The sequence below is a fragment of the Sesamum indicum genome, linkage group LG4, assembly GCF_000512975.1.
Source record: "Sesamum indicum cultivar Zhongzhi No. 13 linkage group LG4, S_indicum_v1.0, whole genome shotgun sequence".
Lineage (NCBI taxonomy): Eukaryota > Viridiplantae > Streptophyta > Magnoliopsida > Lamiales > Pedaliaceae > Sesamum > Sesamum indicum.
Window position 1 is genome coordinate 17,237,626 of NC_026148.1, and position 23,689 is coordinate 17,261,314.

The 23,689-nt window shown below is 34.8% G+C and overlaps 1 protein-coding gene across 1 annotated transcript in view; it reads right to left on the reverse strand.

Annotated features, from left to right (window-relative positions):
* LOC105161334 overlaps positions 1 to 18,116 on the reverse strand; it is a gene marked incomplete in the record, with an annotated part of 19,707 nt that extends 1,591 nt beyond the window's left edge. Inside the window, 11 exon segments of the mRNA XM_020693274.1 lie at positions 538 to 967; positions 4,408 to 4,755; positions 6,277 to 6,435; positions 7,021 to 7,224; positions 7,328 to 7,531; positions 8,937 to 9,146; positions 9,294 to 12,677; positions 12,781 to 12,932; positions 14,665 to 15,160; positions 15,949 to 16,654; positions 16,867 to 18,116. Of these exon segments, the coding sequence (XP_020548933.1) occupies positions 538 to 967; positions 4,408 to 4,755; positions 6,277 to 6,435; positions 7,021 to 7,224; positions 7,328 to 7,531; positions 8,937 to 9,146; positions 9,294 to 12,677; positions 12,781 to 12,932; positions 14,665 to 15,160; positions 15,949 to 16,654; positions 16,867 to 17,984 (7,411 nt within the window).

Here is a 23,689-nt window from a genome sequence, read left to right on the forward strand (position 1 = left end):
CTTTGAACATAGCAATGGCAAAGAAATACCACGACCAACTGAAAACTCCGACTCTGTTTAATAGAAAGAACACAGTTAAAAAAGAGTTGCTAAGTTGTCATAAGCAGATAAGTAAAAAGTCACTGCAACCAAGACAAGAAGTTGCTAAATGAAGCAATGGTAGAGAGAAGTGAAATCATCGATTATAGAAACAAAAAAAAATAACTCGACATGATTTAAAGCATTGAATAAAGTGTAAAATCATGCCACTCGACTAAGTTATTCCCAATATTTGCAAAGGTCACAAATTTGAATTACATTTAGATATTAAAAATTGATAATGGAAGACTAGTCTTGCTGATTTATCTCATATGTGATTAGACCAAAATTCTTAAAAAGATCGAGAATTTCAAATTTCCTCAAATAATATAACAAACTGAAGTTGTGCTGAGGGGCAATCTTATGGTAAATGCTCCAGGCAAGTAATACTCCAAGCAGGCAATATACTATAATGAAACCAACATAATTAATTAAAAGTACCAAGACGTAAAAGTGAACCTGAGGGTGAATTAGAAAAAAGTAGGAGACAGAGTGCAGAAACAGCCGACGGAAGCAATGCATGGCTAAAACCCAGCATCTGTAGCAGGTAAAATATTGATGCAGCTAATACATCTTCACAGCCACATCCTGCATCTTCCCCAAACCCTGGCTCACAGTATTCCAACAAAGACTGCAGACTGTCTAGGTTCTGTCTTTCTAAGAAACTATTATTGTTGAGTTTGCTTAATTTACAAGAAACTTTTCTAAGGATCACTGCGGCGGTCAGCCAGCACAAAAGCTTTGATACAAGGGGATCTTCAGGAGTTTTTTTCTCTGAGACTGCCATCAAATGATAATCAGAATCTTCTGCCTCAGAAACTTTTGTTGGCTTTGACTGGATAGCAGTTGTGACTGTCCATCTCAAAAACTTCAAAAGCTTTCCCTGATCCTACATCAATATATTGGAAACAACACTTAGTTTCAACTAACAAAAATACAAGGAGAAACGTTCTAATAAGCCGAAAAACCTGGCCCTAAGATTATGTTCATATCAGCAGGTGGATGGGGAAGAAAATTATGTCTCAAGATAGTCAGAGACCTATATATATATAATATATATATATATATATATTATATATATACACACACACACACAGACACTAGGAAGCATGACGTGCAATGCACGTGTACAAATATATTTTTTAAAAGCAAATGTATTATTTGTAGTTAGTCATAAAATTATTAAGTTCATGATATTATTTATGTTTATGTCACTGAAATATTAGTATTATACAATTATATTTTCAAAAAAAAAATTGATAATAATTATTTTAATTGATAAGGAATCTATTTACTTCTATTATTTATATACCTAGCCCGGTAAAGGTACGAATGTTTTCCCACAATAGGAATAAATACTTGAGAGTAGTGACTCTCACTACTTTGATATGTCCATTATATTATGGAAAAAAAATATAATCCAAAAATAATTATCTAATATTAATATTAAAATAAAATTAATTAGCCGAAAGCCACTTGATTTAAATTTTTCAATAGTACTTTGAATTTAATAAAATTAAGGATATTTATTCCATATTATACTTTTATACTTACATGTTACTGATATGCTATTATTTGAAGTTTTACTATGCCCTAGCAATTCATTTTTTTATATAAATATTCAAGATCTTTCCTAACAAAGTAAGCATGTTAAAATATTATTTGACTATTTATCTTTTAGTTAGATATATCATTTATCTTCCAAGTAGTTTACAAGAATTAGAAGTACCATATATGTTTCTTCATGGTTAGAACTAAATATTATAGTTGATTCCTTAAGTTTTTATTTAGTTACACTTTAATTTTTCAAGTTCATTTCTTGACATTAACATCCTTAAACTTTATCTTTGTTTTATATTGATCCTCTAACCATATTATAATTGAGGATAAACTGATAAGCTTAGATCTTTTTTCTCACTTTTGTCCCAAAGTTTGTTAGTTGTCGCCTTAGAGTTAGTGCCACTACAAACAGGAAAAATTAGATTCATAGAATAATAATTTTTTCACATTTAAGAACTCAAATTTGTTTATATGTACAATAAAAAGATTTTATTTAAATCAGGTTAAGTTAAAATACAATAGATCATACAAATAAATATGATATATTCAACATGTAATGGATCACTCTTGTAAATTATATACTAATTATATGACAAATGTATTATATTTATAGTATAATTGGTTCATGTTCTACCAAACTCGATTCAAATTAAAATTTCCTACACACAACACCCTGGTAATAGATTATATGGGGATAATTCCTTGGAATGTATCTTCCAAGGGCAAAATAGTCAATTTAAATTATGCTTTTTTTCATTCACTGATTATGTTATATTTTTATTTTTGGGTTATTTGTTTCCTTGATAAGAAGTTGAAAACTAATATATTTTAATAATGAGTAAAATTTGTAATGATTGTAAATATATATTATGTGAAATGTTAATATGACATAATATTAATGTAGTTATGTGATCACTAATATACATATATATATAATGAAAGTAAAAATCTAAAGAAATACCCCATTAAGGGTATGAATGTTTTCTCACAATAAGAATAAACGCTTAAGAAATTCTCACTATTTAGATTTAAAGATAAGTTATACTTATTAGTATTATTTTACCTCTAGTATATTATGATAAAAATCAAAAGTACGTGAATTAAAGTACAATCTCAAAATAAATTTAAACTATTCATATTAAAATAAAATCAAAGAAATATCATATTTTTTGTCGCATATGTTAGAGCTCTTTTCCATTTAGTTCCATTTGTTACGATTTCCTAGGACGATTGCATCTCATAAATTGGAAATTTTCTTAATGTTAGTTCTCACTTGCATTCTTTGTCCAATAATAATGAAAAATGTTTAGAAAATGTATGAATATGCTAAGGTAACATTGAAAATGTTTTCAACTTATAAGATGCAATGTGAGAAAATCGCAACAAATGGGACAAAATTGAAAAGGCCCCAAATAATTAACGAAAAAATGTATGAAAAATGCTAACCACTCCTTTAGTAATTGGCCGAAAATGCACGTGATGACTGAAATTGAGAAACTTTCAACTTACGGGATGCAATATGAAAAAAATTATAACAAATAGAACTAAATTAAAAAAGACTAACATATGGGATCAAAAATATAATTTTCTCTAAAATCAATTAGTTAGAAGTCACCCATTTTAAATTTTTCAAAAGCATTTCTAATTTAATTGGATTGATAATTTGTATTTAAAATTTCATGATATTTATTCTTTCACATATATATATATATATATTTCTTGAAGTTTACATTTGCACTTTATATATTATTCTAATGCTATTCACTTTAAATTTTACTGTCCCTAAATTAATATTTAAAATAGGGTAAATTACAACCACCTCCCCTAAGGTTGGGCATAATTACGAATACCACCTCGTTGTTTGAAAAATTACAAATACCCCTTGATTTTAACATCCATCTAACAAGTAGGTTGTGAACTGACCAAAATGCCCTTTTGAATTATAAATTATTATTATATATATTTTATAATTTTTAAAATATTTTTATGAATCTGTATTCCCTATAGATTATTTATTTCACCTACCCTCAATCTTTTTTACATTTTTTCAAATATTTTTTTATTTTTAAACAAAACAACAAGGGTAAAATAGTAATGTCCTTTTCACCGTCTAGGGACTAACAACGAGCCCATTCCGTTAGGTTTTCATCCAATTTTTATGATAAATTGACTAAAATGCCCTTTTCAATCATAAATTATAATTATATATATTTTGTAATTTTTAAAATATATTTATGAATTAGTATTCCCTATAGATTATTTAATTCACCTACCCTCCATTTTTTTACATCTTTTCAAATATTTTTTTTATTTTAAAACAAAACAACAAGGGTAAAATAGTAATGTCCATTTCACCGTCTAGGGACTACATAATTATTTTCCATTTGAAAGAGGTATTTGTAATTTTTCAAACAACAAGAAGGTATTCGTGATTATGTAAAACCTTAGGAGAGATAGTTGTAATTTACCCTTAAAAAATAACTTCCAAAAATTAATCATGTAGAAATATTATTTGCCTTCTATTTATTTTTAGTTGGACATATTTATTATTAATGTCCAAGTAGTTTAGTGGAATTAGGACTCTTAAATAATCTTCTTTTGATAAAATTTTATCTTCTAAACTAATTTTAATTATTATTTAAAAGATTATTTAAGTAAGAATATAAATGTCTTTTTCACAATGAGAACAAACACGTGAGAGATTCATACTTTCATATATAGTATAGATATATAAAGAAATAGACAAAAATACACAAGAAATGGGGATACCATCCGGAAAATAGTGGCTGGAGGAGTACTCATGAGAACAGCTTGGAGTCCCAAAAATGCGGTCGAATTGCAGCTTGTTTTCGAGCATACTTCAACAGCCTCATACAGCTGAAACAAACCCTCCTCTGACAATGTAAAATGTGGTTGATATATCCTCCTCTTCTGTGATATCTTTAGCATTAAGGTCAATATTTGTAGAATTGTGTCGCACAGTGTCCTTTGTTCTTTAATGAGATCAACACCAACTAGAAGTTTGTATAAATGTGATGAAAGTTCTGAAAGCTGCTCCATAGCATGCTTTTGCAACCATTCAACAATATATCTGGGTGATGTCATACAATTTACCACCTACATTTGGAAATTCAATTATATATACACTAAAACTAACATCACAGTCAAAAAAATAAATGCTTCCACTGCCAGCATTTATGCTTTTAGCAATAGAAAAGAAAGGATAAAACACAAGTGATAACCAAATATTAGGGCACATGGATGTCCAACTTTTGGTTACTTTGAAGCCAATGCATGTGAAATTCGTTAGATTTCTTGGTGTTGTAACAAAGTAGATCATACATAATCACTTCCGATTTTCATGGACAGTCAAGCTCCTTTACATTTCTTGACTTTCTGGTCTTCAAATAAGTTCAGCACTCCAACGGAATTTCTTTCAGCATTCACATCATGGCAACTCTCCCAGGTTCCATTAGCGAGAATTTTCGAATTCCAAAAATAGCACATGAATTACTACCAACATTTTGAGATTTTTCAGCTCTCATCCTTATTCCAAGCATCAATTCTAAATTACTTAGGTTCATGACATCCATGAATTTGCAGAAATGACCTTCAGACCAATGACCCAATCTAACTTTTCCTTGACTCCATGGTTCAGCATAGTTTTGGCCCACCCCTACTTGTCACCATGGCCTTAATAATCTGAATTCAGTTAGTTCCAGCAATATTGACAATGCCATGAGTCAGATCTGAGTCTTTACTGTTACCAGATACCAGATCAGCCCTTCGAGCTACTATCCACCAGACTCAGTCTAAACTTGTTTGGTAGGAACATGCAACAGAGATAAAATACTACGATATGGACATTCATCTAAGTGGAGAAGTATATAACAACACAGCATATGTTTCTAGTGGAAGATTCACTTGAATGGTATGTGACCTTTGGGTGATTGCAATTTGTCAGCATGGACATTGGCATTACAGTGGGCCAATGATCAACATTGACAAAGCCAAGAGTGCGCCCCGAGTCCTTATATACCACATGACCTCCAAATAACTCATCCATTATATCTTTATATGAAGGAGTGCAATGTGAAGATCATTTCTTTTTATACTGATTACAATCAACTACCAATTGGAAGAGGGAAAGCCATCCATGTACATTGTTTGTTATCCTATTAAAGCACTCTCGAAATAGTACTAGTTTTCAACTTCTCCCATCCACAACCAGCCAAAAGCAAAGAGCTTCAAGCTTCCAGATCCAACAGCTTAAAGCTTCATGCTTCAGCTTCAAATGCTAAAATGTGTGTCCTGCATCTGCAGCATCATTTTCCTTCTAACAACCTAATATTTAGCTAAGTCTCCATATCCCCAGAAGCCATACCAAGATTCTCAACTCTACACTCCCATGTGAGGAGGACGAAGAGAGGCCCATTAAGGTCTTCTCATGGAAACGACAATATTAGTAGTTTATAAGTCAGCATATGACTACATCATCCAAGAACAGATTAGAGATCCAATCATAAACGCAGATAATCAGGCATTTTCATATAAAAGAAGTCTCAGTGGAGCAAAAGGAAAAGAACAGAATCCTCTAACTACGAACATACAAGATCATCAAACAAGGGAAATCAATACCTCCAACACAATAGCCAACTGCGTGAGGGTAAATTCTTTCCGCTCTTGGCATTCACTCCCATAGAGAGATGAAACAATAGATGACAGCCATAAAATCAGACCACATTGTCGAACTAAAAACCAAACAGCTTTATGTAATTGAGCAGCCTTCTTCACTATCTGCAGCAGATATTTGGATTTAGCTCTTCACTGGGTGTAGCTAGTCAGAGAAAATAACATAACTCGAGAAAGTAACCAATTTTCCAATTTCATGCGGACAGGTGAAAGTAAAGGTTTTAAGCTAGTCAGACTATTCAACAGTAGGAAGCCAAGAGCATGTAGAACTGAAGTTCAACAGCTGGCAGTAGATAATTAAAGCATGAGAACTCCATGAAAATTTTCTTATGACATGCATCACTATGTGTGCTAGTGCATGAAGACTTGAACCAAAGTTGCACTCATTTATGTGTGTAAAGTTTTACTTGTGCATGTAAGTGCCGAACAAAAGAGAAGCTTCAGCAGTCTAATTCACCCAATAATCATTCATTAGGAAAAGGGGGAAATTCCACCCAAGTATTCTGGTAGAACTTCATTTGCAACAGAATGAAAGTCAAAACCCCAGACGATATAGAAGCAACGAATATAAGATTTCATGAAAAACTATGAAGATATTTCAAAGTACAAGATAATTCAAAGTACAAAGATCAATGTTCAAATCAAATGAAGAGAGACAACAGGAGCATGTGCCAAAGCGACCAAGCTCACCTGAATAATAAGTTCCTTTGAATCATTATCTGAAAGTGGAGAAGTGTAAAAACTCATGAGGATCTCAAAAATTGAGTTCTTAACGTATATTTGAGCATCATCTTCTGTATTCAGCCCGGTATACAACAGTCGGAGCATCCATAACCTGTCTGCTCTAAAACTAACAGAGCTACTCCAAAAAAGATTTTGGAATAATGGTATCACCTGCCATTATTTAAGAAAACAGAAGTTGAAATAGAGTGTTGAGTTTATTTACATAGAAGCAAATTACAAAACAGAATGTGACATTGAATTGCGAGCAACATACTTTCATGTTCACACTAGGAAAGTTCATGAGATGCTTGCTTATGGTTGAATAATTGTCATGTGATGGGTCCAATAGTACCAAAGAAGCCTCTGCAACAAACATGGCAATAATGGATGGAATCCTCTGCCATGGCTCTTCTATTCCATTTTGCAAGTATGAAACTAAGAGACGAAGTCCTGCCACATCCTTCTTCTTTTGGCATTTCTGTTAACCAGGATTAGAATATTTCCAACTGTTAACAGACTTTATACACATGCATCCTTAAGGCATACCCTAAAGAATTTTCAAGGCAGTAAACGAATTATAACATACGTCCATGGATTTGGTCTTCAAAAATTTTATTCTTTTCTTTGGTTAAATCCTAAGCATAATCTCTTCGGCCACTGATCTATTAACGAACACAAATAACAACTAAAACGGGAACTTTTGGGAGTAGATAACAGGTCCAAGTGGTTTGCATTTGCAGATGGATCCTAGGTTCAGTTCTTGAATCATAAAAAAACATACCTGAGGTCTCAAGTTCTGTAAATGACAGACAAAAATACAAAAAGGATGCAATGCATGGGACCTTTTTCAGAGAGAATCTTGCATCGCATCTCATCTAAAAATCCAATCTCAAGGCAGCAGGTTGTCTTTTGTCTAAATTCTTTCTAACTAATCTTCTGCTTTAACAAAAAGGAAAGAAGTGACAGTATTGCACTCAAACCTATTAATCGTTAAACTTAAAGAATACTTGCTTCAAACTAGACTATACACGCCGCAAAAATAGAACAACTAAAAGTAAAACCTATTCCTTTAAGATAGAGCTAATTGAAGGAGATAAAGAACTTTTGGCAACTTTGAACCAGACAATATGATAACTCAAAACTGGCTTTAGAAACCAAAAGCCAGTGAAAAAAAAGTTTAGGAGTAAAATAAATTGGAATAAATTTGATAGATAAAAAAATCATGTCCAACTCCCCCAGTTGTTGCTTCCATTGGTGAAGAAAACAGATAACTCTAATGAAGCCACAATTAGATAACTCTAATGAAGTGGTTGATCTCTTCAATGTTAGCCAGTGCTCGTGTTACATGCTTTCAGGGGTTTAGTTAGTTAATCACCAACTGCATAATCTCAATATGGGCAAGATCTTCCTGCCAACAGCATCTATCAGCAATTCAAGCTGTATGCCAAGATTTCCCTTCTCCTTATTCTCTCTCAGAACAGCTCCACAAAGCTTACTGGAGTGGCAACATTTTGCAGTCAATATAGTACCTCAAACATCATGTGTTATGGTACAAAAAAGCAGTAATTATGCTTTAACTACTTCATTGCTGATCTGACTATGTCTAGACAAACTTTTAAGAAGCAAGGTATTCCCAACTTTACTATATTAACAACCAACTTAAGCTAACAGTGATTACTTTAAAACTTACAAATGTGTTAGGAGCAACATGATACAAGTGTGTTAAGAGTAAAACCAAAATTGTGCTTTTATTACAGTTGGCTGAACCTTCACAACTAGATTATAACGGGAAAGCATATACACGCTCTAATTAGGCCAATTAAAGTCAGAGCATATGGAACAAGAAATCTATTTAGTGTAATCACTGAAGAAACTATCAGTACCTCTAGTGCACTCTTGAATTTTGCAAGTGTCTCATATCCCAATTTCCTCATGTCATCATCAGCTGAAGATATGCTGACAAAGGTAACAGCAAGCAAACCTAAACTAGCAAACTCAATGGGTTCAATGTAGCTGACTGAAAGACAGTGAATTGAGAAGCGAAGGATGAAGACAGGATCATATATTTGCAGCTTATCACTTGTAGAACGGGCCTGCAAAAGGTATGACCAACGCAGTAATGGATAATGCCCAGAAAAAAATTTTCCGTCATAAGAATATAAAAAGATATTGAAATTGTATCATATAAATGAAACAAAAAAATTTTAATAACTAGAACAGTGAGCTTGCTGGAAAAGTACCTCGTGCATAACTGTAGTAGCAGTATCTTCTTGAAGCTTGTTCAAAGTTCCTCCATTAACAAATCTATTGTATGGAAAATAAAGCACAGTTTGAGCACACAACTTAGGGTCAATGGGGAGATTCTCTCTGAATTTAGTCTTTCGACGGTCTTCAACGAATTCCATGTTTTCCGCATCAACAGACTGCATGTCCTTATTCTGTGCACAATCTTTTCTCACCTTTAAAGAAGCAACACCCCATAGGTAATCCAATTGAGAGACTGTCCCAGCACATGACTTATCATTTGCCTCAATTTCTAAAATTAAGTTATATATTTCCAAATCAACTTCAGTACATGTTGCCCCATAAGAAGACAAGAGCAGATAGACTAATTCTCTAGAATTTATGCCAATATCTTCTCCCAAATTGACTTTTCTTTGCTGCGCATAGAGATGGAGAATTACCCTGACCAACTTAACAAGTTCCAGTGCATATAGATGTTGCTGAGATGTTAATTTATTGTTTTTGCCATCTAGGGAATCTAGCTGAGTATGAGGAATGACAAGCGACCTTAAGATGCTCTGCATAGGCGCAAAAACCAAGCCAAACTGAGTAGAAACAAGTGATTGGCAGGGAAAATGAATGGACTGTGCAAATTGGGAGTGAGCAAGCAACAACTGAATTACTGAAGCGCTTGAGAATGCCCCTTCAGACAAGTAAGTGAGGACAGTTCGGAGCATCTTCAGTGTTACAGGATCCCCGAACCTATAAAGAAGAAATGACCTTACAAGTTGTTCAATGTAGGGAAGGTAATCCAACTTGATAAGCTGATCATGCATCTCTTTTGTCAATTCCAATATATTATTCATTACAAAGACTTCCAAAAATCTAAATAAAGAGATGTTCTGGCCATCAATATTTCCAGAGTAACTAATATTGTCTGGGATTGTCCTGACAATCGACATCCACGAATTGATTAACATCCTTAAAAACCAGATTCTTGACTTTTCTATATCAAAGATAACTTGTGGAGCAATCACCTTTTTCTCTTCACCTTCCAACTGAGGATGACATTGATCATCATCAGAAAATAATATCATCTTACAAAAGCTTATCTTTGCAACTACTCTGTTCACAAACTCTAAAGGCTGTTTCAGCAAAAGAAGCCCAGTCTCACCACAGCAGTAGTCAAAAATATCATCTGCACTAGATGGGCACACAGAATTAAATAGACTCAACCTCCTTTCACTCTTCATTATATCTTCTCGTAATGCCAGATGGTCTCGTACCATAAGGATTGCCTTTCCAAGAAGACTATCTGAAAAAAGATCCAAAAATTCTTCTATGGATGCAGTCAAGGGTTTATCAAGTCCAATCTCAAAAATAATCCCCGAGACAAAGATCTTCCACTTAGAAAAGCCACCCAAGAGTACACGACCATACACTGAAACTATAGTTTCAAAAGGCTTGCAGAGCTGACCCCCGGATTTGGAGATGACTGAATTTAAGTACAAGAAGACAGTTGGTAGAAGCATGACTAATTCTTCATTGGAAAAAGAGTATTTACAAGGTTCTTGTGTCCCAATGGCATTAGGAAGCAATGACTTATCCAATATTTCAGAGAACATATATCCAAAGACAGACAGATGGAGGGGGCTCATTCCAGCAATAAGATGCACCAACTCAGCTTTTGCTCTATTGATCTTGTGCAAGCAATAAGCAAATGTACTTACAGGAGTGCCTGACATAACTCTTGATAAAACCATAATAGAAGGAAGATGTGGACACTGGATGACTTTACGCATGTTTATGACCTTGACAGCTTTAAGCAGACATGCATCAGCAAGTTCCAGTTGAACACAACGGCTAATGTCTAGAACTTGAAAAAAAATTCGTTCAAACAGTGAAACATCAAAATGCATCTCATCTGTTCCATCCAGAAAATAATATTGTTTATTTTCAGGATCTGGCTTCCCCATATAGGCCAAGAGAAAATCAAAAAAGCAACTGGCTAAGTTCAAACTAGCAAAGACAGCATATCTTTTTGATGATAGGTATAAGGTTGAATTGTTGAAATCAATCCGAGAGAAACACCAGTTCACCAATCCCAGCAGCTCAAAGGGAGATATGAAATGAATCAAAGTGTATAAAGCATAAAATGTTGGGACCAAAGGCTTGAAGTCCCTGGACTGGATACATGCATCAAAATTATTCTTGAACACCTCAAAAAGTTTCTGTTGCAGCACTTTACATGCTCCTGATATTCGCTTTCTGCCATTTGTCATTTCTTCTGATCCTTGATTATCGTACATTGGGAACAAAAGCTCAGAAACTGTTCTAATCAATGTCAGGACACGGTGATCCATTCTGTGAAGCCCCTCTTTAGCTAATTCAAGAAATTTTTCTGAGGTTTCAGCAAAGACTGAATCAGAAAACTCCATATTACTAGACAGAGGACAATTCAGTGATGCTGTTACGGCAGGATGACTAAAGATGATTTCTACCGCTTGTACAGCACAACTTAGTGGTGGAGCCTTAACATGAGCAGCACCAACAGTGTCTGTATTTTCAACCAACAACTGTTTCAACAAGTGCTCTGCAAGCATAAAGCATGTTTCAGAAAGGATCTCGAGTTCATCCATGGATCTGACTCTGTAGTATGAGCTTGCATAATTAATCCAGAAGAGCACATTGCATAACGAAGAAACCAAATGATCAGATGGCATCTCAGTCACTTTATCCAAAAGCAACTTTACAAGTGCTGACTGCTCAAATAAATGCAAGCTACTACTTTGTGCAATGGATGAAAAGAGTACACAAAATGGAGCATTTCTTAAGTAACAAGCAAATGCAACAGATGCAGCTTCCATTGAATCAAGATCAACTCTACAGAGACATTCTTCTTTCTTTTCCGTATGATGAATAACACTATCCAGAGCAGCAAAGAACATATCAGGCCACAATTTCAAAACATCAGCAAGATAACTTGATTCAAGGAAAAATATGGATGATAAAACTGAGAAAGGGACCTCAAGTAGGTTACTTGAGATAGATAAGACTAATGGAAAATTCTGCAAAAGCTCAGTGTGTCCTGTGCAGATCAACGAGAAGGAAAATCCCACTGCCAATCCAACAACTCCATTATCATACTCACTTCTCAAAACTCCTTTAATGTCACTAAGAATATTGATAAAGGAATTATTTGATCGCTTAACATTCTCAACATTTGAATAAATGCCATAACACCGATGATGCAAAGTATCACGCGCAAAATGCAATAGTGTCTTCAGTGGCCTCCACTCACATGGACATTTAACTGGTTCAAAGTCATCAATTCTGCTGACATTCTCAAGTTTCTCAGATAATACACGATCAATTAGAAATGATAATGGCCCAGCATTCACCTATCAAAGTTTATTGCATTGTCTCTAATCATTAAAGTCAATGATGCGGTGAAGGAACATAAATTATACATAGTGTGAAGAATAAAGTAAACGTGCCATTTACCTGCGTATCCAACAGATATTTGAGTGTGTTGCAGACATACAGAGATATCAATGACTTCTGGGGTATCGTGAAGGACCCAGACTCGGAGCTAAGCAACCGCAGACACTTCTCCAAGACACAAATAATGAAGGGGCTTACTTCAGGAGATAGATCTGCTAGAAATATTAGGGATTGATTAAGAGACAAACTATAATTTATTGTAAACGATGGGCATAATGCAGGTAAAATGTACAAAGGAGGGGGAAAAAACCAGTTGAGTCAGGAAGGTCATCTTTAGGATATTTAATGCATAACTTTTCCTGGTGAAGCAAAAATGCTTCAAACAATGTGTCACGTCTTAAGCTTTTAATGTATAAACATTGAATTGGGCTACCACTCATTTTCGAATCAGTGAGACATCTATGAAAATATGAATACCATACGCAAATCTTATACCAGATATAATGGAAAAGGATATATCACTGCCAAGATGGAATCCTACTTCAGTGCAGTAAGTTAAACCTATAACCCTGCCAATCACATTGATGGCCAGCCCGGCCATAAAACACAGAGAAAGAGGGAAAACTGCCAATCTCAACACTTGAACATCACAGCAACAGTGCATTACCAGCAACAATTTATGGAATAGCATAGCTTCCCACCTCAAGACTATGCATCTTTGATTTAAGGATGAGACATACTTCTAGAACTGAAACGAAACCATATTTCTGCTTCGCTTTCTTATATAACTAACTCAATGATTATCTGCAATTAACATTGACCTTTAATGTTTTGTCATCTCATAGCTTACACCTTTCTCTTTCTTTTCCAGAAGGAGCATTACTATGAAGGTCATGCTGAATATTCTTCAGACGTGGAAGACTGAAATACAGAAACAAAAAATTTAGGACAAAATCAGTGAAAGAGTAATACTTTGCACATAGGCATTTGAAGGGGGTAAAATGTTTGTCATTTTAGAATTTAGATGTTTTAAATAGTTCATCTTTGGCTGGATATATGTGGAACCTTATCGTCAGAACCTGCTAAATTTTCAATGTCTCTACTACTTATAATCATTAAAGAATTGTTTAATATCAGAAGAGAAAAATGAGAGCATAACAAATTCTTGTGTTGCAGCTGAACTCCACCCCTACCTCCCATTGCAAAATCCCTCTCTAAGCCCATCGCAGCTGAACTCCTTCCCACCATCCCATCCCTCAAACGGACTCCTAAACTGTAAACCCTAGCCAATGCCCATTACTTTCCACCACTGATAATCCAACGATTCAGATCCAAGACCATTTGTAATCCATAATTTCATACTTCTCTCCTATTATTTCCAACAAAAGTACAATTCTAAAACTAATTGCATGACAAAACACAATGTCAATAACTCACTGAAGATGTTTTGACACTAGTTTGGAAAAAGGCATTGATCACTTTGATATGTGCAATTCCAATCCTAATACAGTTGATTGCGCTGCTTCTTGTTAGCTTCATGGTGGGTAAAAACGTGATTATACATTGACATGCAGAGCAACTCAGACTTTGTAATCAATTTTTTTCAGTGAATTACCAGAAAATGAGTCAACTAAACCAAACACAAACAGCAATCAGCTAGAAATGACGTATGTAGTTTGAAGAATTGCTGTGTTTGTAATTATACAAGGACATATTATTGAAGGAAAATTAGCTCTGTTGTTTTAAAGTAGACAACAATGAGGGAACCAGCGGCACTTCGTAAACCAAATTTATGATGCCACACTGCATGGTGAAAAGTAATAAAATGCAAAACGATGTCAGTAACTAGTACATAGTCACCACTATCAGTAGCAGAAATGGAACAGGAACATTGTTGAAAAAGGAAGCAAAGTGAATAGTGAGATTGGTAATGACATCAATTACCTTTACCACACCCAGAATCATAGATGTAATGCTTCAAGGACTCCATATACTTGTATAAGTTATTCCCAGTTGTGGAAACAGCATCACATAGGAAAGAGACAATAACTGATGACAATTTTTGAAAGATTTCAACTTCAAGGTCTTCAACATAAACATGATTGTAGCTACAGCCGGGTATAAAGAAGAACCATGCACAAATTTCCTTTGTGTTATTATCAAATGCACCAGTGCTTAACATGGATGCCTTTGCCAAGGCATAAGCTTGTTCCTTTATGTGTCTGACTGGTGAACCCATCAACAAGATGATAAATGGATATAGGTGCCTGTACATTTGTGGTGGGGATGTGACAGGGCTCGCATCTTTAGAGAACTGCCTCACATGCTCATTAAGCAGGTTTAATATAGACTGCTGCAGAATTGTTGGTAACGCTAGAGGATTATTTGGCAGAAATTTAAACAAATCAAATAATCCTTCCATGGCCCTGGGCATCGTCCGCTGCAAGACAATATAAAACCCTCCAGTTAATTATAAGCATGGCCAACAATTTGACTAGGAAATCAAGTTCTAAGAACAATTACATGTAACAAGTGTTAGGATATCAACTAAGGATCAGAAACTTCCTCCTCATCCAGCGCAAGACAATATAAAACCCTCCAGTTAATTATAAGCATGGCCAACAATTTGACTAGGAAATCAAATTCTAAGAACAATTACATGTAACAAGTGTTAGGATATCAACTAAGGATCAGAAATGTCCTCCTCATCCAGCAAAAACAAATGTAAATGCTAATGCAAACATTTTAGAAGCAAAAAGGAACAAGTAAGAAAAAGTAATCCAAAGAAAAATAATTACATTTCTCTAGAAAAGCTACAAAAACCTCAAGGAGTGTGTCATACTTTTCTCATTTGAAATTTGAGGTGTTAATTTGGAAGCTAATCAGCAGCATAGCTATATCAGTTTCTGAAAGAGACACAATTGTAAAGGTCATTTGCATAATAAAATCAGACAGTAAAAGAAATCAAAAGAACCCCTCAAACTCTACTCATTACAGGTAGAATTAGCTCAAGAGATATACAGCAGGACTCTGCAATTCATGCTTCCATTTCATGTAGTATCTAAAATGATACTTGACCATCATTTACTTATTAAGTAAACTAGATTCAGATCCACAATGCCAAACTACTATGAAATCAAATACCAAGATGTTTATGGAGTTTCAATATCTGCCAAGCTAAAACAACTTGAAATTGCATATTGTATAAATCTAAACTTCATAACTCACATAATAGATTTGAAGCGAATCAAGTATCTTTGAGTAAAAATATGTATCCCCATCTCTTGGATCAATATGCATCTGACCTAAACCCCACAAATCTTTAATAAATATTAAAATATCAACTCCATTCTCCGGTTGTTGCTCACCACCAGATTCCACAATTCCACCATCCCTAGACAAATCTACCTCAGAATAATTAACCCCACTTATAAGAATATCCAAGTCTTCACTTGCAGCATAACTTTTCAACCTCTTACTAACAGAATGTTCTGATGCAATTTCTATTTCGGCCTTCCTTTTTGTAGTAGACTCAAGCATCTTGAAGTGGCTGTTTAGAGGAGAAAGTAAAGACAACAAAACTTGGGGATCCGGAAGCAACATCCGGACTTCATCCTGAATCTGTGTCTTTAATGATTCCCAGCTGTGCATCATTTGATTGTTTGGGCGAGAATAACTGTCCACAGATTTCAAACAATAATCCAACAACTTTAACGTCTCCAATACAAGCTTCAACGTTCCATGTTTCACAAGAGAATCAGAGTGAAGTAACCCTTTATTAATAACTGCTCTTGTGAAAGGGCGTGCTCCTATGCATTTTAAAATATTTTGAACATATTCGCCGTCGAATGCAGGTGGTTTATCGATAAAACTAAATGAAAACCCATCACTCACTGAGGAAACCACATCTGCAGCCAAAGAAATAGCAGCAAACCTGCAAATAACTCAGTCATCTCAGATGATTATACACAAAGATATACACAGACAAAAGATCCAGTGCACTTGTTCTAGAAACAATACAAACAAACATGTAAGGTATATTATCTACATACAAACACAGCATGTTCAATTGTGGTTCATGTGCATATCTGCATGATGGCATAACTAATTGCATAAATCAACAAACTATTGCTTAAAAACTCTCACCACTTATCAGATGCAAGATCTTCAATGCTGTAAGGGAACTCATCCAAATATGCAGAACCAAGTGAAGGACGTCCTTTTACAATGGCCATAAGCAGACTCTTGTGGTAGGCAACCTCTGTTGCCTTCAATTTCTTCATTAAACCCAAAAGACGCTTTGGATTCCCACGGAGCGGACTTGGATGCCGCTCCAAATCTGGCATCAATCCATTTACAGGATCAGTACATACTAGAAGCAACACGTTGTGTGCCAACTCTGCTGCATCCCCAAAGTCATCCTTCCCTGAAATGCTAACCAACTGCTCCAAAGTAACGCTACCAAATAACACACTCCTAAGCCCCGGAGGGACCAACGACTCTGGAACAAGCACCCTATCACGCAAAATTGACAGAACATAAACCACAGTCTCCTCATCATCATCCCCGAGCCCCCTCAACACCCCTGAATACATCTCCTTCTGCTGCAAAACCCCCCTCAACAATCTTGGACTCCCAACCTCCAAGAATGACATAGCAAAACCTACAAATGCTTTCCTTGTGGAGTAATTCTTCCTTCTTCTATCAACAAATTTCTTCCTTCTCAACCTCAGTTCCGCCAACTTAGGGAATCCTGCGAGTTTGAAATCAAAAACCTTGGCCAATTCCCATGCCAACTGTGAATTACGCCTGACAATAGAAGCCAGCAACAAAAGCACAGCGTTCTGCCTCTTGGCCTCTTTACTATTCAACTCCTTATATAAATCCCCCATCTTCTCCTCAATCAGTGCCCGCGCAAACTTATCCAATGCGCGACCAACGCCACCACCACCATCACCAACCGCATTCCGATTCCAATGCTTCAAAACTGCAGCAACTAAATTCAAAAACTGATAAAACCCGGGTTTACCTTTGCGAAATTCCCAAGCTTGGGAAATTTCAACGAGTTTGCAGGACGTCTCAACATACGCACGTAGAAATTCAGGCCCCAAATCGGATTTGAGGATTTTGATGAACTCCTTGGAGGCCTCGGAAAAGAGTTGCGATTCCAGAGAGTTCAGGTTCCGGAGGAGCTCTTTGAGTTTGGCTTCGTGGTTGATCTTGATAGCAAATTCTGAGAGCTTCTGCTCTTCATTTCCTTCCATCGAGGCTGGAATCAATAACAGACCTCGAGTATAACTGAAATGATATATTCAGAGACAACACAGAGACATAAACCCTAATGACCCTCATAAACCCTAAACCTCCACTCCCGCCAGCTTGGTTTTATATTTATGTAACTATATATACATATAACCAGCCTTTTGGTGCTCAAAATTAGGGGAGGGCGTGGGGTAGGGTTACACTTGGGTAATTCGGATCCACTACAAAATTTGAGTTGCTTATTTTAATCTGTTTTCTGTCACACTTCTATGTATAATATATACATATAGAAAGCATTTTCATTTAATCCTTTCCAAATGCTATAAACGTTTTGGGTGGGATATGTCACGTTTTTAGTTGAAAACACGACTTCAAGCACGAGCCGTTGGATGAAGGGAATTAAATAGGGCCGTCGGATTAAGGGCGGGATGAATTTAAATGAAGGATTGGGAATTTCTGGAACAAACGACACCGTTCGTGAGCAATTAGGACTGCAGAACGAATTGAGACTGAAGACGATGTCGTTTCAGGAGCCAACGCAAGCTCAGGAGAAGGACACGTGGCGAACGCTGAGACAGGCATGGGTGGCATTTTCTGAGCTCTGTTACGGGACATGGCTGAAAGAGGAAAAGAACCAGAGTTGGGTTGTTTGATGTTGTTTTTACAAGTCAAGTATTTCTTTTTGAGAATTGTAATTACATTAAGAATTGTTCTAATGGTTCTATATGTACTGAGATGGAGAGATGGTTGTTTTTTGAATAAAAATTTTAAGTAGTTTTCTGTTCTTTCTTCTCCTCAAACTTCTTCTTCTTCTCATCCCCTATTCTCTGCAAATTCGTGACAGGGTAGTTTTTGGTAACTTGATTGTCAGAAATATTGCATCGAGGAAAGAGTATCTAGACATTCATCATCTCTTGCATTCCATTTTCTGTAGCCTTTGGCCTTTTGCACAATATTTGAACTTATAGACTGTGTTTGGATTTATGTTTTCGTGTTTTTCGAGATAAGATAAAACAAACTTAATATTTTTTTATGTTTTTACACCTTATCTGTGTGTTTTTCTGTTTTTCAACTTTTTATATATAATATATATATATATATAAAATACAAAACATACATGATTTCACAATAAACAATAATTTTTGTCTCCAAAAAATACAACATTAAACATAAATATATACATATTTATATATAAAAATATATATAAAAAATATATAATTTGACAATGAACAGTGATTTTTGTCTCCCAAATCCCAACATCAAATCTATACCATTTATTTTAAAATATTTTGAATTACCCAAAACATAAATCCAAACATATCATTTATTTCCAATACACAATTACTTATTTCTATTTTTCTCTTTCTATTTTCAAAACACAAATTCAAACAGAACGAAAGTGTTGGTATTTTGATTTAATCGTATACTGCATTGAGTATGTTTGTCTTTCGTATTTTAATATTGTTATGTGTATTTTTTATGCTGAGTTTGATATGTTGATTCAATAATAACACCATAAGATTAAATTTTTGAGTTAATATTTGTCAAAAACTCTTTCTACACCATAAATTAGTTGTTGTCAAGGCAAGGTCCCTTTTTTTCTTCATATAATATTAGAAGCTACTACATTTTGTATATGAATTATTCTGCACAATTTAAATGGGAAAAATGCAATTAACTCCCTTGTCATATCACAAATAAGCAAATTACCCTCTTATAAAAAAATAAATAATAATTTATCTCCCTATATTTTTTAAAATACAACAATTTACCTCCCTGTATAAGGAGGTAAATCGCTTCATTTTAAAAAGTAGAGGGAGATAAATTGCTATACTTTTTTATAAAGAGGATAATGTGCTTATTTTCAATATCACAAAAGGTAAATTACTATAGTGGGAATGAAATCAGCATTCTCAAATCCATTCCTACATCTTAATTGATATGATTTAAGTTTTAGAATGTTGATTCCCATGAAAATTCTTATTTCCTTAGATAAGGGATTTGCAATTCCGCTCCCCAATCATGGTATTAGCTATTCTCACCATTTCAGGAATGAAAGTTTTTCTTTTTCTTGATTAATTTTATATTCAGCTTCAATCGTTATTAACTTCAAATATTTTTGTAATCTAGTATCAAGAAATAATTATGTATGCATGACAAGAAAAAAGTCATATTACTTTGATATTTAATTATTTTATTAATTCAACAAATTTCTTTAACTGAGTACTGAATAAATAATGGTATATGCATTGATTAAAACATTAGTTTATTTGATTGTTCAAATTATTTTTTTATATTTTGGCAGAAAAATATAATTTATATGCTTAACGAGTCAATAAGTTATTAATTATGTAAATAAATAATTTATATATATATATATATATTATACATGTGAGATGTTTTATAAATTACAACCTTAAGTAGGTAATTTGAAAGCACTATTGTTATATAATTGAGTTCAACACACTCAATAAAATATGAGTAATATTTTTTAACATAAATACAAAAGAGCAAATTTGTCATAAAATAATTTTATTTTATTACTAATTATTATTTTTTAATTATCAATTATGTTAATAAAATCAACTAAGGAACTAAGGAATGACAATTCTATTACTTTATAGTTTATTGTATATTTCAATCATAAAAATGCTATTCAAATGCGATCCATTTTCCCTTCTTATTCCATTCCTAAATTCATTTTATTTTCATTTAATTCTGTTTCTACGTACCAATCATGCCCTAAGGGATGACGAGGGCATGAGTTTGTTTCATTGTGCGTTATTTCAAATTATGACCACTACTTTTGCTTTGGCTTGTATGACTTTTCTGCATTTTTGAAAATAAAATTATTTGAAAATGAAATTCGGAGATATTTATTTTCATAATTAATTTTGAATTGCATAATAGAAAAATATTAGGCTGAATAATTTATTGATATAGTGCAATTGACTTAAATTTATACTATTTATTGAAATGAGGCCTCAAAATAATTATCTTTTGTCGTTAATATATTTGTGTACTAAAATACTTTTGATTAACTTGTTTTTGTTTGATAGTAATTATCTTACTTTCAGTATCTAAATTAAAGCAATAAAAGGAAGAATATCCGGTGCAATTACGAACTGTCGCATTACAAAATCATATATTTTAATTATTTAATATTGAGTTTTTGTGGATCTTTAAGATGAATTCGAAGAGCTTTTCTACATCTTAAATGTATACAATTTTTTTGTTGTGTATTAATTTTTCAATTATTTGAATAGGTGATCAAAAAGTCAATTGATTGACGATTTTAGAAATTATTTAGCAATCTTTATAAATGTGATATTATCATGATGAATATAATAAGTATTCATCTGTGGCACCATGTGTTTGTTGTGCTTACTATTTACGTCGAAAGGTGTTTTAACGTCACAACAAATGCACATATAGACCAATTGAATGACTCCATGTAGTCGGGTTGCGCATTGGATGACAGCTATGAAACTAACTTCTAAGGGTTGGTGTGAAACGTTCCAAGTCGAAGACCTCGCGACTGGATATTGAGAGTCATATAGAGACTTGCACTAAGTATTGCATTCATTGAATGAGTGTCGTGTTTCATCAGCAACAAACATGGGATGTCTATATAATTTTAGTGGATTAGTTGACAAGGTTGTTGACTGATTAAACTGACTCACGGGAATCATCATATGGAAGCCTTGGAGGCTTGCTCGGCATGACTTGAAGTCCCGGCTCCGATAATACATGATTAGTCCTTGGACTTGAGGAATCATGGCAGTCGCATTCATATGATGGTTGTATTTTGAATCTGGCGAGAGATGACCGTATCTTCGATGTGGTCATTATAAGCCTTATCCAGTGTAGTCAGAATATATAGTGAAGATGGTGGATATCAAGATAGAATTTGTCCCCTATCAGTATATGATGGATATATCTCCTATGTGCTCTAACTTGAAATTGTCAATCATTGTCTGAGATTATCTCTCGCGAGAGTTCGAGCGGTAGATGATATTCTTCCATATAAATTTCATCACTTATGTTTTTGTGATGTGGGCTAGTGGTTCGGCTGCCACCCACTTGGTAAAGTAGTCGATGGCTACTAGAAGAAATTTTCTTTGACCGAGAGCTAAGGGAAAGGCCCCACGATATCTATCCCCCATTGTGCAAAATAACACGGTGACAACATCGTTGTGAGGGGCCCTGCAGGTTAGTGTATGAGGGAGGAGTGTTTCTAGCATTACTCATATTTGCTCACCAGCTATTATGCGCCTTGTTTTATGAAAGGCCAGACGTATCCCACCCGCAATGCTTTGTTAGTGAGAATCCAAGTTCCTGCATGCGGTCCACAACAATTGATGTGTATTTCTTTAAGAATATGCAACCCTTCTAGCTGAGATAAACACAAGAGTAGAGGGTGTGTGAAAGATTTCTTGTAGAGGATCCCTCTTTGTAGTAGGAAGGGGGAAGCTCGATTCCTGAGTCTTACAGCCTACCACCTTTTATCTGGGAGGCGTCCCTCTTCAAGTCATTGGATAACAAGGGTTTCCAATCTCCCGAGGAGGATATAACTTGAATATGAATTGTAGCTCTTGGCTTGAGGAGGTATTGTATGGTAATATGCCTCGTCCTACAATCTTCTAGACTGCTAGCCAATTAGGAGTGGCAGTCAGTTTTGACGTTTTCTTCCCTTAGAATTTGGACAATTTGAAAACTTCCAAACCCCATCTTTAATTATGCTATTTGCTGTAGATATTGAATCATATTTTCTTCCTTAGTTTCGTATGAGCCCTCCACTTGTTTGACTATTAGTTGCAAATCTGAATAAGCTATTAAGTGTCTAGCTCTCGCTTTATATGCCATTTTGAGACCCATTACGAGTGTTTCATATTCGGCCTCATTATTGGAGGCCTTAAACCCGAACTTGATAGTGAATTCCAAATCTTCTCCTTGGAGTGAAGTGATGACTATGCCTGCACCACTACCTTGAATCGTGGATGATCTATCTACATGCAATAGTCATTTTTCGACTTGAGGGGTGCCTTTTTCAGACGTCCCTACTGTCTCGGAGACGAAATCGGCCAAAGCCTGGGCTTTGATGGTGGTTCAGGATGGATAAGAGATATCATATTCACTTAATTCTACCGCTCAATTTACCAGTCGTCCTGATGTATCTGGCTTACCCAACGTTTGCTTAAGAGGCTAGTTAGTTTTTACTTTAATGGGATGTGAAAGAAAATACGAACGTAGTCTTCTAGCAGTAATGACTAGTGCGAGGGCCATTTTTCTATAAAGGTGTATTATCTTTCCACTCTATTCAGTACTTTGCTGACGTAATAAATCGATATTTATTTTCCATTATCTTCGAGGATGAGGATAGAGCTGACAGCTTGGGGGGTGTCCAATCGATATACATAGAGGGTATCCCCTCGGAGATAGCTTCACTAGTAGGGGAGACCTGCTAAATATCGCTTGAGCTCTTCAAAGGGTTGTTGATAGGTATTATCCCAGTCAAAATTCTTTGCCTTTCATAAGACTTTGAAAAATGATAGGCTTTTTCCTACCGACTTGGAGATAAAACGGCTGAGTGCTGCTACCCTCCCAATTAGCCTTTGCTCTTCATTAATGTTTAGAGGGTGCCTTCATGTCCAGAATGACCTTAATCTTGAGGGGGTTGGCCTTGATTCCTCTTTGAGTAATCATA